Source organism: Mus musculus, chromosome 5 (assembly GCF_000001635.26).
Source record: "Mus musculus strain C57BL/6J chromosome 5, GRCm38.p6 C57BL/6J".
NCBI lineage: Eukaryota > Metazoa > Chordata > Mammalia > Rodentia > Muridae > Mus > Mus musculus.
Genome location: NC_000071.6, coordinates 94,601,750 through 94,616,879, shown reverse-complemented (window position 1 = coordinate 94,616,879; position 15,130 = coordinate 94,601,750). Strand labels below are relative to the sequence as shown.

General features: G+C 40.9%; 2 protein-coding genes across 2 annotated transcripts in view; one reads left to right on the top strand and one right to left on the bottom strand.

Annotated features, from left to right (window-relative positions):
* Positions 1–15,130, bottom strand: part of Pramel44 (PRAME like 44) — a 40,441-nt gene that overhangs the window by 9,969 nt on the left and 15,342 nt on the right. Inside the window, exon 3 of the mRNA NM_001378724.1 lies at positions 9,254–9,544. Coding sequence (NP_001365653.1) covers positions 9,254–9,300 — 47 coding nt within the window. The 5' untranslated portion in view covers positions 9,301–9,544. The remainder of the gene's footprint in view (positions 1–9,253; positions 9,545–15,130) is intronic.
* Positions 540–4,575, top strand: Pramel43 (PRAME like 43). The gene is made up of 4 exons (XM_001476310.5): positions 540–611; positions 1,692–2,005; positions 2,457–3,047; positions 3,943–4,575. The coding sequence occupies exons 2-4, from the start codon at positions 1,719–1,721 to the stop codon at positions 4,508–4,510; spliced, it is 1,446 nt and encodes a 481-aa protein (XP_001476360.1). The 5' UTR covers positions 540–611; positions 1,692–1,718; the 3' UTR covers positions 4,511–4,575.

Sequence of the window (15,130 nt, the reverse complement as noted above, 5' to 3'; positions counted from 1 at the left end):
CCAGCTAAAAAGAATACCTTTGAATTATGGTATGTCTCTGATCAATAACAGATTAAACCCTTAGCTGATGAAAACTAAAAATGACTCTGGTCCCATGAATGAAATCCAACCAGATGTGTTTATTCATAACAGTAATCCTAGCAATAAGAAGGATTCTGAGGCAGAAGAATTTCTAGAATTAGACTTCTAAAACACCCTTGGCTTCTGAGCATGACAAGATCCCTGGAACAAATTGAAAACTAAGTAAACCTTAAGTAAATGAAAGAACAAATCAAAAAACTTGATGTTATATGGTTAATTAACAAGTGGAATGTTCATATTTATCCATGAAACTTTGGGGGGGGATGAGGAAGAGTGGAGAGTATGTGAATACAATTCCTTCTGATTTAACCGATGAAATGATTAGATCTTTGATCTGGAATTTGAAGGGTGGAGATTAAACCAGGAAATCCAATTCCAGTTTTGGTTGGAGGGTGTGGCTAAAATAGGGAGGGGTTAGCACAGAGGTATATAAAGGCTCCAGTTGATCCAGAGAACACACTCAGAGACCTGCAGCCTGATAACTGCCTGGTGCAGCTGGGACTTGGAGACCTATCTGCAGTGCTCAACTGGTATGTACTGGTTTTTCCTTGGGTAATGCAGTTTGATGTAGAGAAGTTTAGAGTTCTTTAGAGGAACAGGTTAAAGACCTTGGGTTTCATTCCAATTGAATTTTTAGACTCATCACCGACATACTTCTGTAGCATCACTGATATATTTCTATAGCTTGCATAGTTCATTAGTGTGTTTCATATAATTTTTTGAGACAAGTATTCTGTATCTTGTTCAAACTCTCTTAGAACTGGCCATGTGGCTCCTGGGAAGCTGGAAAGCAGTTCATTCTGACTAAACTGTTCCTTCAGGTTTCTTCTTCACTGAATTTGTGTGTGTGTATGTGTGTGAGAGTGAGAGACAGGCTCTGGCTCACACTGTAGACCTGTACACCATGTATCTTTGATTTTCTTCAATGCCCAATTGCTCGAGTGAAACTTTTGAGTTATGCATATGTATTGTCTTAGGCTTTGCGTTTCATCTTTTCCACATAGCTTTCTTCTGTGTACATGATCTGCTTACCAGACCCAGGAAACCCTAAAAATTGTAGAAATGTACTGAAGTCATTCTGCTTACTGGGAATTAATATTGATCTGCATCACAAGGATTTATGTTTGTTTGTTTGGTTGGTTGGTCAGTCGGTTGGTTTTGTTTGATTTTCGAATTTTTTTTTTATTATTTTATGTAAGTACACTGTAGCTGTCTTCAGACACACCAGAATAGGGAGTCAGATCTTGTTACGGACAGTTGTGAGCTACCATGTGGTTGCTGGGATTTGAACTCTGGACCTTCGGAATAGCAGTCGGGTGCTCTTACCCACTGAGCCATCTCACCAGCCCCTGGAATATTTTTTTAAGAATGTTTTTGAGATAGGGTAACACAAAAAGTATTTTGATTTGAAAATTATGTGCTCATTTGGTTTTTAGAAAGACCCCGGTTGTGGGAGTCTGTCTTTCCACCACCAGTTTAGGTTGAAGAGGTAAATTGATTTCTCTGTCACTGTCAGAGTAGTAACTCTGAAGATTAGTGGTTGATGTAATGGTGAAGAAGTTTTACAAACTTTGTCTTGAAAGTATATTTTTTTCTGAATCCTTCCCAAGGAGCCTTCTGACTGGAGACCGAAGAGGATGACTGTTCAGACTCCGTCCACTCTCCAGAATCTGGCATTGCAGGCTCTGCTGAGAGATGAGGCTTTGGCCTTGTTCTGTCTGGAGGAGGTGCCTTTTCTGCTCTTCCCAGCTCTGTTCAAGGAGGCCTTTGCTGGCAGACTTAAGAAGCTCATGAAGGCAATCGTGGCAGCCTGGACTTTTCCCTGTCTCCCTGTGGGGGCTTTGATGAAGTCACCTAACTTGGAGACCTTGCAGGCTGTGCTAGATGGAATAGACATGCAACTGACAAGAGAATCTCACCCCAGGTGCGTAATAATCAAGTTGTCTTTCAGGGATCATTTGGGTACACAGAGATTGTGGGTTCAGGGAGAATGGCTTCCGATGGGATCATCAGACAGTGGTGCAGGAACCTTGAAGCTATTGTCTTCTTGGACTAAGGACAGTTGTAACTGACAGTTGTCAGTGGATTACAGCTTACTCTAAGTAGCCTCTAGAATGAGCTTATTCCTGGTTTTCCCACAACCACTATTAATGGGACTAAGGAGAAATAAAGAGTACCTTAGTGGAAGGAAAGTGGTCAGGTCTACACATGCAGCTCAGGGAAAGATTCTGTAGCATGCTTGTGTGCACATTGCACTCTCTTTAAAGAAATTATACCTTACCAAAGTGGGGGAGACTTGAGTTTAGAGTCAGGTAGTCAAAGCTGACTGTGGGTAGTCACGTCTGCTGACATTTGACATGTTTCACTCCCGACAGGGGAAAACTTCAGGTTCTGGACCTGAGGAATGTGCACCATGCCTTCTGGGACATATGGGCTGGTGCAGAGGATGGTAGCTGTTCTTCAGAGTCCTTGAATGAGAAGCCTACAGTAGTGAAGGTCCTTCGCAGATATGCACGGAGGAAGCAGCTGAAAGTGGTAGCAGACCTGTGCCTCAGGCCCCGCCGTGATGAAACACAAGCATACTTCTTGAAGTGGGCCCAGCAGAGAAAGGACTCCCTACATTTGTGCTGTATAAACATGAAGATCTGGGCTATGCCCGTGGACTTTGTCTTAGAGATTTTGAATGTCTTTCATCCAGAGCACATCGAGGAATTCGAACTGAACACTGAGTGGAATGTGTTTAATCTGGCCCGTTTTGCTCCCTGCTTAGGGCAGATGAGAAATCTTCGCAAACTTCTCCTGGCACCCCTCTATAAGAATGTCTTCAAGATTGCCAATAGGACAGGAGACAGAGAAGATAAGTGTGTCAAGGATTTCGTTTCTATCTTCTCCAAATTCAATTGTCTCCAGCATCTCTCCATGCAAGGTGTCCACTTTCTCACAGACCACATGAGTCAGGTCTTCAGGTAAGCAAGGATGGAGATCTGGGTTACCTAGCAGAGAATTTTTTTTGTCCGTTTTAAGGATTATTCATGTACAATGCCTGACAGTCAGCCACCTGGAAAAATTTTTAGTGACCTTTTAGAATATGGCCGTTATGTGTATTGATTCAAAGTCTCAAATAATTACTCCTGAAGCAAAAGACTGAAGGGAGGTAAGGAGTAGCACAGATCTGATCAGAAGAGACTGTAATTCTTCTTGGAATCACAGCCAACAAAATGATCAGAAGTGCTGGCCAGTTGTGGCACATGCCTTTAATCTTAGGACTTGGGAGGCAGAGGCAGGTGGATTTCTGAGTTCGAGGCCAGCATGGTCTACAGAGTGAGTTCCAGGACAGCCCGGCTATACAGAGAAATCCTATCTAGAGAAAAGGAACAAAATAATCAAACAAACAAACAAACAAAATGATCAGAAGGGAACAGAGAGTTAAGGTTGTAGTTAGGAGCTGGGGGAGACCATCAAAGTGAGGAGGTTAGCTCTGTGCTAAGATCTGTGGGAACAGCCTAATATCTTCCCCTACTTTCCCATGGTTTTGAGCCCCAGTACTGTGGAGTACAAGGGATATGAGGGATTGTGTGGAACTGTAAGGGATAGCAAGAGTGACTGTTCAGAAACTTGGATGAAATGCAGCTTTAAATGAGCCCACATGTAATGTCCCTAGATCCTGTCAGGACTCTTTTGTCACAGAACTTCCTCTACGTGTCTTATGGGCAAAACTGGTTTTCTGTGTGGGACTGAAGCGAGCAGATTAAGTGTGGGTGACCTTGGGTCACCTGGTCCCTTCTACAACTGTGTAAACTGCATTCCACGCTCTCCATCACCACTTGCCAGAATTAACCATCTGGTCTCACTTATTCCTAGGTGCTTGATGACACCCTTGGAGTCCCTCTCCATCACTCACTACCAAATTTCACAGTCAGACTTGGATTCCTTCTCTTGCTGTCAGAGTCTCTTTCAGCTAAAACATCTGGAGATGAAAGGCATGGTCTTACAGATTTTGGATGTGATGCCTCTGAGAGGTCTCTTAGAGAAAGTGGCAAAAACTCTTGAGACTCTGAATTTGCAGGGATGTAAGCTGAAGGACTCTCAGCTCAATGCACTCCTACCTTCCTTCATACGATGCTCTCAGCTCACCAAGATCAACTTGTACAACAATGACTTCTCCATGCCCATCCTGAAGGACCTTTTACAGCAAACAGCCAACTGGAACAAGATGAATGTGGAACAGTACCCTGCCCCTCTGGAGTGTTATAATGAGTTGGGACATGTCTCTGTAGAAAGATTTGCCCAACTTTGTCAGGAACTCATGGATACACTAAGGGCAATAAGGCAGCCCAAGAGCCTCTCTTTTGCTACACGTATATGCCACAAATGTGGCGAGCCCTGTGTCTATGGTCAGGGGGGTAGACTTTGTTTTTGCTGGCGGTGAACATGGATTCAGAACTTCTGCATGTGAATAAATGACAGTCTTGAGACACATCTCTCATCTGGGGTGCTCAGAGACTGACTTCAGGCAATGTACAGATACTTGGAAAGGAAAGGATGTACAATAATTGGGATTTTGGAGGCTAAGCTTGACATGGGGAGCAGACTTGTGGACTGGCAAAGGCAACTTGGATGTTTTGAGTGGACTCTGCTGGGACAGATTAACTAGATCCTTTGTCATGGACTTGTAAACTTTTTGTTCTTCACTGTAATATATAATTGAATAAATAGAACATGGGTGCTTTTTTAGATGTTATTCCTGAACGTCTGAGTAGAATAATATATCTAACTTTAAGCATTTTGAGCAAATATCCTCTGGAGAGAGTCAAAATGAACACATGGATGCTAGCATGTCATGATTCAATATCTGGGGTAGGTGGATAAAGTTATCAGCTATGGTGGTTCACATATGGATATCTAGGTTGGCCGGTGGTAAAAAAATTTATAAACCCAATCTCTGTGTCTCTCACACTCCTTTTTCCTTCCTTCCTCTCACCCTGTGTCCCTGTCTGCCTGTCAACTTCACAGGCCTTGTTGCTTGGAACCTGTGAACCTGCTGGAAGTTTGCTCACAGAAAATTCCTTTCATGCTCTTCAGAAAAACAAACAAATCAACAAACAAAAGTTCATGAGCCCAAAAAGGCAATGAGCCATGTTTTAATAGTACATGTTGCTTTAGAAGAGGGAAGAATTTGATTTCAGAACTATCATCAGATGCCTCCAGCTGGAACTCAGGCTTCAGGTGTTAATCCCATTTCTTCAGAAATCTGTGGATCCTAGCATTTACAAGCACCATATGTACAATAAATCTGCATATACACAAAATTGAGAACATCTTAGAGAAAGTCACACCATTTCACACAGGTTTCAGAAAAATGAAGTAATTGATTAAAATGATATTGGTCAGTAGCAGTTCCCAGAGTTTTGTGTGCCTCCAATGGTATTCCCCTCTACCATAGTGTGAAGAGAATGTGTGAAGTTTCAGGTGTTTTCATTGAGCTTAATTGGGGACCAGTAGCCCAGTTTGTTCTGTTCTCTAGTTTGAAGCCTGCACCTTAGAAGTGTGAAAGAATACTAGTAGTTTGTCCTAGAACAATATCTGTCTATTTGACTGTCAGTCCTTTTTAAGACAGTGTTTGGGACCCTTATTATTGCTCAACAGTCCTATATGATGAGTTTCTCTCTAAAGAATCTACAATACACAAATACATTAACATGCACATACACACACCAAACAAATGAATAAAAAAATTGAGAATGAAAATTTCAAGGTAATTCCAAATATTTTCAGTATGTGAAATAAACTTTTGATTCATTGCTATTCTATACCTCCAAGTACTTTACCTATAGCAATTCGTGATATCCTTAGTTTACCCATGGTGGAAAGAGAAAGACCAGTAACTAGACTTGAGCTATGGTGGTAATTAGTCACTGAGCTGAACCATCAAGTTTGAAAATTTCAAATTATTTTCACAATATGTGAGATGGAGCCCCAAGACATCATCTATGCCAAGCAAGCATAGAACCACTGAGGTACATCTCAGGTTGATTTTGATCAACTCATCCAGTTGTTCATTTCTGTAAGATGCTTTACTTCCAGAGGGTTTTACTTTGTAGCCTATCCTGGCTGATAATTTTGTCTACCTAAGAGGGTTTGCAATCCCTCAGAAATATTTTTCTGGGGCCATTGATTCTTCAGATCATGTTGGGTTAAATTTACAAATCTCCTGCCTCATCTTCTCATACCAGTAAACATCATTTAAAACCAATGCCTGAAATGTCTTTATATGAGGAAAGAAAAATATTTGGTGTCATCTTGGGCCACATGCCTATCTTAGAGACAGCCTGTAGACATGAGATGGGTGCTTGCCCATTTGGTCAAGGTGTGGACACATGGAACCAGGTTAGTAGAGCACTCAGTGTCTGAGAGACCAGACAGTGACTTCATCCAGGGAATCAGTCTCTTTACTAGCTTCTTTGGGCTCTTTGTTGCTGTTGACACAGGCTGTCATGTATGAGCTGCCTCTGCAGTAAGACAGCTGTGTACTCCTGATACTCCTCCCTCTTCTTTCCATGTGAAGGCAAGAGGGCAATATATCAAGCCCAGTCTCCAGCAAGGTTTTCAATGGCCTTTGAATTTGGACCTCTCATTTCAATCAGTAACTTGCAGTATTAAAGGTGCGTTTTACTCTCCAATTTCTCCTTAAAAGAATCCAGTTCCATGTCAGGCGTGGTGGCACATGCCTTTAATCCCAGCACTCGGGAGGCAGAGGCAGGCAGATTTCTGAGTTTGAGGCCAGCCTGGTCTACAAAGTAAGTTCCAGTACAGCTAGGGCTATACAGAGAAACCCTGTCTCGAAAAACAAAACAAAAACAAACAAACAAAAAGAATGCAGTTCCACAGAAACTGATCTCACTGCTGGTTTGGTGGTCCACAGTTCCTGTCTCAGGATTCAGGGGTGGTAGCATCAGGGTAAATATTCAAGCTAGCCTTAGCTTCATAATTGGCTGCAGGCTAGGTTAGTCTATGTCAGACTGACTCAAAAATAAAGAAATATGTATGGAAAGTGGATTAGGGCATATCATTTCTAAGATATTGACCCAGAGCACCCATGCTCTGTGTGGGTGGAGAAGCACCCTTATAGAGGCAGGGGCAGGGGGAATGGGAAAGGAGGGTTCCAAAAGGGAGACCTGGAAAGGAAAAAAACTTTTGAAATGTAAACAAATAAAATATCCAAGAACAAAAAAAGAAACAAAATGCATGATATGAAGAATCAACAAAACCAAGAGCTGACTGAGAAAAATCAATAAAGTGGATAAACCCTTAGCCAAACTAACTAAAGGCCATAGAGAAAGAATCCAAATGAACAAAATAAGAAATGGAAAGGGAGACTTAGCTACAGAAACTGAGGACATCCAAAAATCATCATCATATCTTAGTACAAAAGAATTGTACTCTTAAAGTAGAGAAACATTGACAAGATCGAGGATGAAATTGCTTTTATGATATCTCTGTGAAGAGAGAACACTAGAGACCTTTGTCTCAGTCCCATCAGAAAAGCTTCAATCTTACACTAATACAATGTTTATATAAGCTACTCCCTTAAAGAACCAAAGTAAATTGAACTGAAGAACAAGAGACTGTTTCCCATAAGTTAGGAATGGCATTATCGGAAATGCTGTGGACAGTTTTCCTATCAGCTACAAATGCTTCCACAGTTATTTATAATTAAAGTGAAAATAGTTGTTTGGAAGAAAAAATATAAGTAAATATTTTTTATTTTATTATTGACATTTAACAAACAAAAAAAAGAAAAAAGAAAAAAAGAAAAACTACCTTGTTTGCTTACACATTGCTGATCTATTTCAAGCTGCTTAGTTACAAATGTAATTAGGTTCTTGGGAATAATAATTTTATTAATAATACTTAAAATATTGGCTCATGTGAAGGTGTTGGGAAACATATTTTCTCTTAGTATACTCATTGTAAACTTTCATTTAAACCATAGACTATAAGTACACTGTTATTTTTGTAATGTTTGGAAGATATAGCTGGGATATATAGGCTGTGGAAGAAAAAGAGTGTTGGAGCTTTGCTCCACCCATCAAATGTGTATGTATGTATATGTACAAAGTTGAAGGTTGTGAAGCTTACTTCATCCACCGTGTGTGTGTGTGTGTGTGTGTGTGTGTGTGAGAGAAAGAGAGAGAGAGAGAAAATATGTATGTAAATTATGTGTGTGTGTGTGTGTGTGTGTGTGTGAGAGAGAGAGAGAGAGAGAGAGAAATTATGTATGATCCATCAACACTTCTTGCCAGTCCCACTGAGTATTTTGCTGGCAACAGATTGCTTCTTGCCAACCCCATAGAATCAACCTTTGCTCCTTCAGAGAAAAGTCAGCTGGGTGATCAGCTACCAACTCTATGCACAGCCTCAGTTTGCCCTGGATGTCAAAGCTGGCCTTTGAAAAATGAAGATGTCAACATTTTACTTCAGGATTGCAAGCAAACTTTTCTTTCCTAGGCTCAATCCAAGAAGTATGTGCATCATTCATTTGTAAGTTTTCCAAAACAGAAGTCAGCAGTTATCACCTTCACAGTAGGATTTGGTACAGCTTCCTGCTCAGGCTCTTCTACCTACTTCTGGATCTTGGTCTCTCCTGAGCAGCTAGCACCAGCAATTCCAGTCCATGTATCCCAAACATCATGATGCTCATTCTGCATATCGGGTACTCAAAGTTTCCACCTCCTATGGGTAACAGGTGAAGTGTCAGTGGAAAAGAGACGACTTTCCATGGAGTCAGCTCCTCCTTTCTCCTATCTGGTCTAGGCAGTGTTTGGTTTTTCTCCTAGTGCTGAATGTCCACTAACAACCTAATGTTGTTAATGACTTTTTCTGAGCTGCCTCCATAGCCCTGTGAGTTTACTCCATTCTGTTACTCTTTAACTGGTACTACTACTACCTGTGGGAGAGTCAAGGGAAGGCTCTTTCCCTGTACCTACATCTTTACTATTAGTCCACTGTACACTGAACAGTATTTTCTCATCAGAGAACAACATCAGTCAAGGCATCTGCAATCTTGCTAGTGAAACTTCTGATCTACCTCTGTTCCCATCCTGCAAGATCCAGTCGATTACTTCCCCAAACCCCAGTGTCCCCCACTTGATGTTACATGGGCCATGCTTACCTGAGTTGAAATTCATGTGTAAATAGGACATATAATCCACCCAGCATACCTGAAATATTGCCTTCTCGAGCCTGTATATCAAGGCACCACAGGAAAGAAGATGGAAGGCCATGCTGACACCATAGCCTTCACAACCTTAGTGAATCTATCAGTGAAAGCCTCCTTGAACAGTGCTGGGAGAAGATCAATGAGCAATTTCTCCAGAGACAACCAAGGTCTCATACTTCAGTGCCTTCTTCCTTATCAGCTCCAGGAATTGGGGTGGACCATGAACTGCCATCCTGATTGGTTCTGGGAAAAATTCCAAGATAGAACAAACAAGTAAACTTTAACTCACACAAACACAAATCAGTGTCCAACAAGTATCACTAAAGGCTTACAATCTGATAAAGTTACTAAACATATTCTTTCAGTCTTCCTGTCTCTGGCCTCTAATCTCAGACTAGGGTAGTTGGATGGCTGAAGTGCCAGAAGGTAAGTAGTTCCAGATCAGCCATGCATATGGAGAACACCTAAATAAACCCAAACATTTAAAAACAAAACCAAACAAACAAAGAGTACTCCACACATTGCAGTATATGCCTTTCATCCCAGCACTCAGGATGCAAAGATGTGGAGATTTTTCTTTCTAGCCTGTTCCACACAATAAGTTCCAGGCTACTTAGAACCATGTGGTAAGAGTATTTAAAACACACATGCACACTCACACACAACCACACACCCATACACATACAGCACACATTTTTTTGGGATTCTATTGCTGTGGTGAAAAGTCAAGCCAAAGGCAAGCTGAGGGTAAAAAGGTTTATTTGGCTCACCCTTCTACACTGTAGTCCATCATCAAAGCAAGCAAGGATAGAAAAACATGACAGGAACCTAGAAGCAAGAGCTGAGGCAGAGGACATGGCAACTTCTTGCCTTGTTCTTGGTAGTTTGCTTTCTTTTAGGACCACCAGACCAGGAATAGCACCACCATAAGTCAGCTGGACATCCCCATCAAGCACTAAGAAAATTCTCCATTGACCTGCTCACAGCCCATACATATGAAGCCATTTTCCGAACAGTTGTTCCTTCCTCTCAGATTACTCTAACATGTGTCAGTTGACATAAAACTATCCAGCACATCTTTCCCTGGTAAGCTTGACACAAAAACACTTTGTGAGACATAACCCTTCCCTTTTGGGTGGCGGGTGTTGATCACCAAGATCTCGGGTTAATAAATATCACAAATATAAAACATGAATAAGTAAACCTTCACAACCTTTACAAATTCGATCACATCGAAAGTACAGTCTCTGAAAAAAGAATCCAGTCTCCTCCAAGTCATCTGCCTGTCAGATCCAACTGTGGCACCTAGATGTACCCTGTCCACTGAGCTCCATTTTCCAGTCCATGGCTCTGCCTGCATTTCTGCAGGTCTCTCAGCATCTAGAATGTTCTAGTCAGTCTCTGCCCAAGGTCTCTTGCCTGCCAGGTTTCCTTAGGCCACACACAGCAGAGCAAATTTCACCTTGTACCCTGCACTCCACCTGCTTGCTCACAAATCTGCCCTGCTTTTCAGGAGGCTTGCTGGCACCAGAGACAACCCTAGAGCTAAAGGTCAGCATAAGAACACAATCAACAACAGCCAAGGCAATATGGCAACTCCAAATCCCAGATATCCTAATGTAGCTGAAGCAGAACAAAATGATCTTAAATTCAATTTTATGAAGACGATAGACACCTTTAAAGAAAAAAAAAATGAATAAATCCCTTAATGAAACACAAGAAATATAATCAAACAGGTGAAGGAAACACATAAAACTGTTCAAGACTTGAAAATAGAAGAGAAACCACTGAAGAAAATACAAACAGAGGCAATCTTAGGGATGGCAAACCTAGATAGGAGAAGAAACACCACAGACACAAGCATCTTTAACATAATACAAGACATAGAAAAGAAAATTTCATGTGTCAAAGATAGAGTAGAAGTATTTGATACATCAGTCAAATAAAATGTTAAATCGAAGGAGGTTCTGACTTACAACATCCAGGAAATTTGGAACACTATAAAAAGACCAAACCTAAGAACAATAGAAATAGAAGAAGAAGATTCTTAGCTCCAAAGACACAGAAAATATTTTCAACAAAATAATAAAAGAAAAATTTACTAACCTAAAGTTAGAGTTGCTTATAAACATACAAAAAGCTTAAACAACACCAAATAGATTGGACCAAAAAAATCCTCCTGCCACATAATAATTAAGACACTAAATGTAACAAACAGAAATTATATCAAAAGCTGCAAGGGGAAAAGGCCAAGTAATATATAAAGGGATACTTATTAGAATTACACCCAACTTCTCAAAAGAGAGTTTAAAATCCAGAAGGTCCTGGTGCAGACTCTAAGGGACCACAGGTGGATGGCCCAGACTACTATACCCAGGTAAAACTTTACATCACTATATATGGAGAAAACAAGATTGTCCATGACAAAACAAATTTAAACCATGTCCATCACCAAATACAGCCCCATAGGAGATACTAGAAGGAAAACTCCACTCAAGTAAGTTAACTCCACACAACAAATGAAATAATCCCATAGTAGCAAACCCAAACTGGAAACACACACACACACACACACACACACACACACACACACACACGCACGCACGCACGCACACACACTCATAACCAACATCAAAACAGGAATCATCACTTATTGCTCATCAATATCTCTCAACATCAATGGGCTCAATTTTCCAGTCCAAAGACACAGACTACCAGAATGGATGTGAAAACAAGACCCTGAATTTGCTTCATAAAAGAAACAGAATTCAACAACAAAGATAGACATTACCTTAAAGTAAAGGGTAGGAAAAAGATTTTCTAAGCGAAAAGACCAAGAAGCAAGTCAGTGTAGCTATTCTAATATATTTTGACTTTCAATGTACATTATGGAAGGACACTTCATATTCAAAAAATATAAAAATCCACTATAAGGATGTCTCAATTATGAATAGTTCCACAAATGCCAGGGAACACATATTAGTAAAAGATTACTAATGCTTAAATCACACTTCCAATATCATACATTGGTAGTGAGAGACTTCAACACCTTGCTTTAACCAAAAGACAGATTATCGAGGCAGAACCTAAGCAAAAATCAGAAATAATGAAACAAGCAGAAGTTATGAATCAACGGGACTTAACAGATACCTTTAGAACATTTCACCCAAACAAGAAAGAATATACCTTCTCAGCACCCCATGGAACCTTGTCCAAAAGTGGCCATGTAGTTGCTTACAAAGCAAACCTTAAGAGATACATGAAAACTGAAATAATTACCTGTCTCTTAACAGACCACAATGGATCAAACTGGATTTCAACAGCAGTATAAACAACAGAAAGCCAACAAATTCCTGGAAACTAACAACCCTCTACTCAATGATTACTCAATGGGTCAGAGAAGAAATATATTAAAGACATTGTAAAATTCAATGAAGATGAAGGCAGAACATACTGAAACCTAAAGGATACAATGAAAGCAGTGTTAAGAGGCAAATTCATAGCACTAAGTTCCAATTGAGTACTACTCAGCTATTAACAAAATGGAGTTATGAAATTCTTGAACAAATGGATGTACCTGGAGGATATCATCCTTACTGAGATAACCCAATCACAAAAGAAGTCATTAGATATGCACTCACTTATAAATGGATATTAGAAACATAGAACACCCAAGATTCAATTTGCAAAACACAAGAAAATCAAGAAGAGTGAAGACCAATTTGTGGATAATTCATTCCTCCTTAGAATAGGGAACAAAATACCCATGAAAGGAGTTATAGAGACAAAGTTTGGAGCTAAGATGAAAGGATGGACTATCCAGAGACTGCCCCACCTGGGGATCCATCCCATAGTCAGCCACCAAGCCCAGACACTACTGCATATGCCAGAAAGTTTTTGCTGAAGGGACCCTGTTATAGCTGTCTCATATGAGTGCGTGGCAAATACAGAAGTGGATGCTCACATTCATCTATAATATCGAACACAGGGTCACCAATGGAGAAGCTAGAGAAAGCACCCAAGGAGCTGAAGGGGTCTGCAACCCTATAGGTGGGAACAACAATATGAACTAACCAGTACCCCCAGAGCCCATACCTCTAGCTGCATATGTAGCAGAAGATAGCCTAGTTGGCCATCACTGGGAAGAGAGGCCCCTTGGTATTGCAAACTTTATATGCCCCAGTACAGGGAAACGCCAGGGTCAAAAAGCAGGAGTGGGTGGGTAGGGGAGCAGGGTGGGGGGAACTTTCGGGGTAGCATTTGAAATGTATATAAAGAAAATATCAAATTTAAAAATAAGATACAACTTGCAAAACACATGAAACTGAAGAAGAACGAAGACCAAAATGTGGTCACTTTGCCCCTTCTTAGAAATGGAAACAATCACCCAGGAAAGAGTTACAGAGAAAAAGTTTGGAGCTGAGACAAAAGGATAGACCATCTAGAGACTGCCATATCCAGGGATTCATCCCATAATTAGCCTCCAAACGATGACACCATCGCATACACTAGCAAGCATTTGCTGCAAGGACCCTGATATAGCTCTCTCTTGTAACACTTGTAACAAAAATATTAAAAAAAAAAAAGAAAATTAAAAAAAAGAATTAGCAAGGTACTTGCTGCTGGGTTAAACTCTTGTTGGTCTGCTCCTGAGTAGACTCCATATCCTGGTCCATCCTAGAGCAACCACTGCATTCAGAGTCTTGGAGCTGCTGCTGGGAGCCTGGTAGACTTGGAACCCATCAACAACCCCCCACCCCCGAATACCGCTCCCCTTTCTTCCATCCATTCCACCCCTTCTACCTGATCCTTGCTGCTGTGGCAGACTTCTAGTTGGTCTGCTCTGTGAAAACTCCATATCCCAATCTATCCTAGAGGACCTGCTGCACTCAGAGCAGTTGTTCTACCAGTGTCTGACAAATACAGATGTGGATACTCACAGTCTACCATTGGCTGAGCACAGGATCCCCAATAAATGACCTACAGAAAGGACCCAAGGAGCTGACAGGTTTTGCAGCACCATAGGAGGAACAACATTATGAACTAACCATTATCCCCAGAGTTCCCAGGAACTAAACCACCAACTAAAGAGTACACATCATGGGACTCATGGCTCCTATGCTCATGGATTGATAGAATTAACATAGTAAAAATGGCCATTCTGCCAAAGGCAATCTATAGATTCAATGTAATCCCCATCAAAATCCCAACACAATTCTTCAAAGACATAGAAAGAGCAATTCTCCAATTCTTCTGGAAAGGAAAAAAAATCCCAGAATAGTGAAAACAATTCTTAACAATAGAAGAGCAGCTGGGGGAATCACCATCCCTGACATGAAGCTTTACTACAAAGCAATGGTGATAAAAACTGCACAGTATTGGTAGAGAAACAGACATGTTGAACAATGGAATAGAATTGAAGACCCAGAAATAAAAGCTCACACTTATGGTCATTTGGTCTTTGACAAAAACACCAAAAATATACAATGGAATAAAGAAAGCATCTTCAATAAATGATGCTGGTCTAACTGGCTGTTTGTTTGTAGAAGAATGAAAATAGTCCCGCATTTGCACCTTGTACAAAGCTCAAGTCCAAGTGGATTAAGGATCTCAACATAAATCAAGACACATTGAATCTAGTAGAAGAGAAAGTGAAAAAGAGCCTTTAAGGATAGCTAAAAGCAATCCATGTGGGGAATATCAGGGACAAGGCAGAGACCTGGGGTGGGTCAGGCTCCTGGGAGGATATGGGAGTGACCCTGGGTGAGACCCCAGGAGCTAGGGATAAGGAGACTGAAATGGCCACTTCCTGTAGCCAGGCAGGATTTC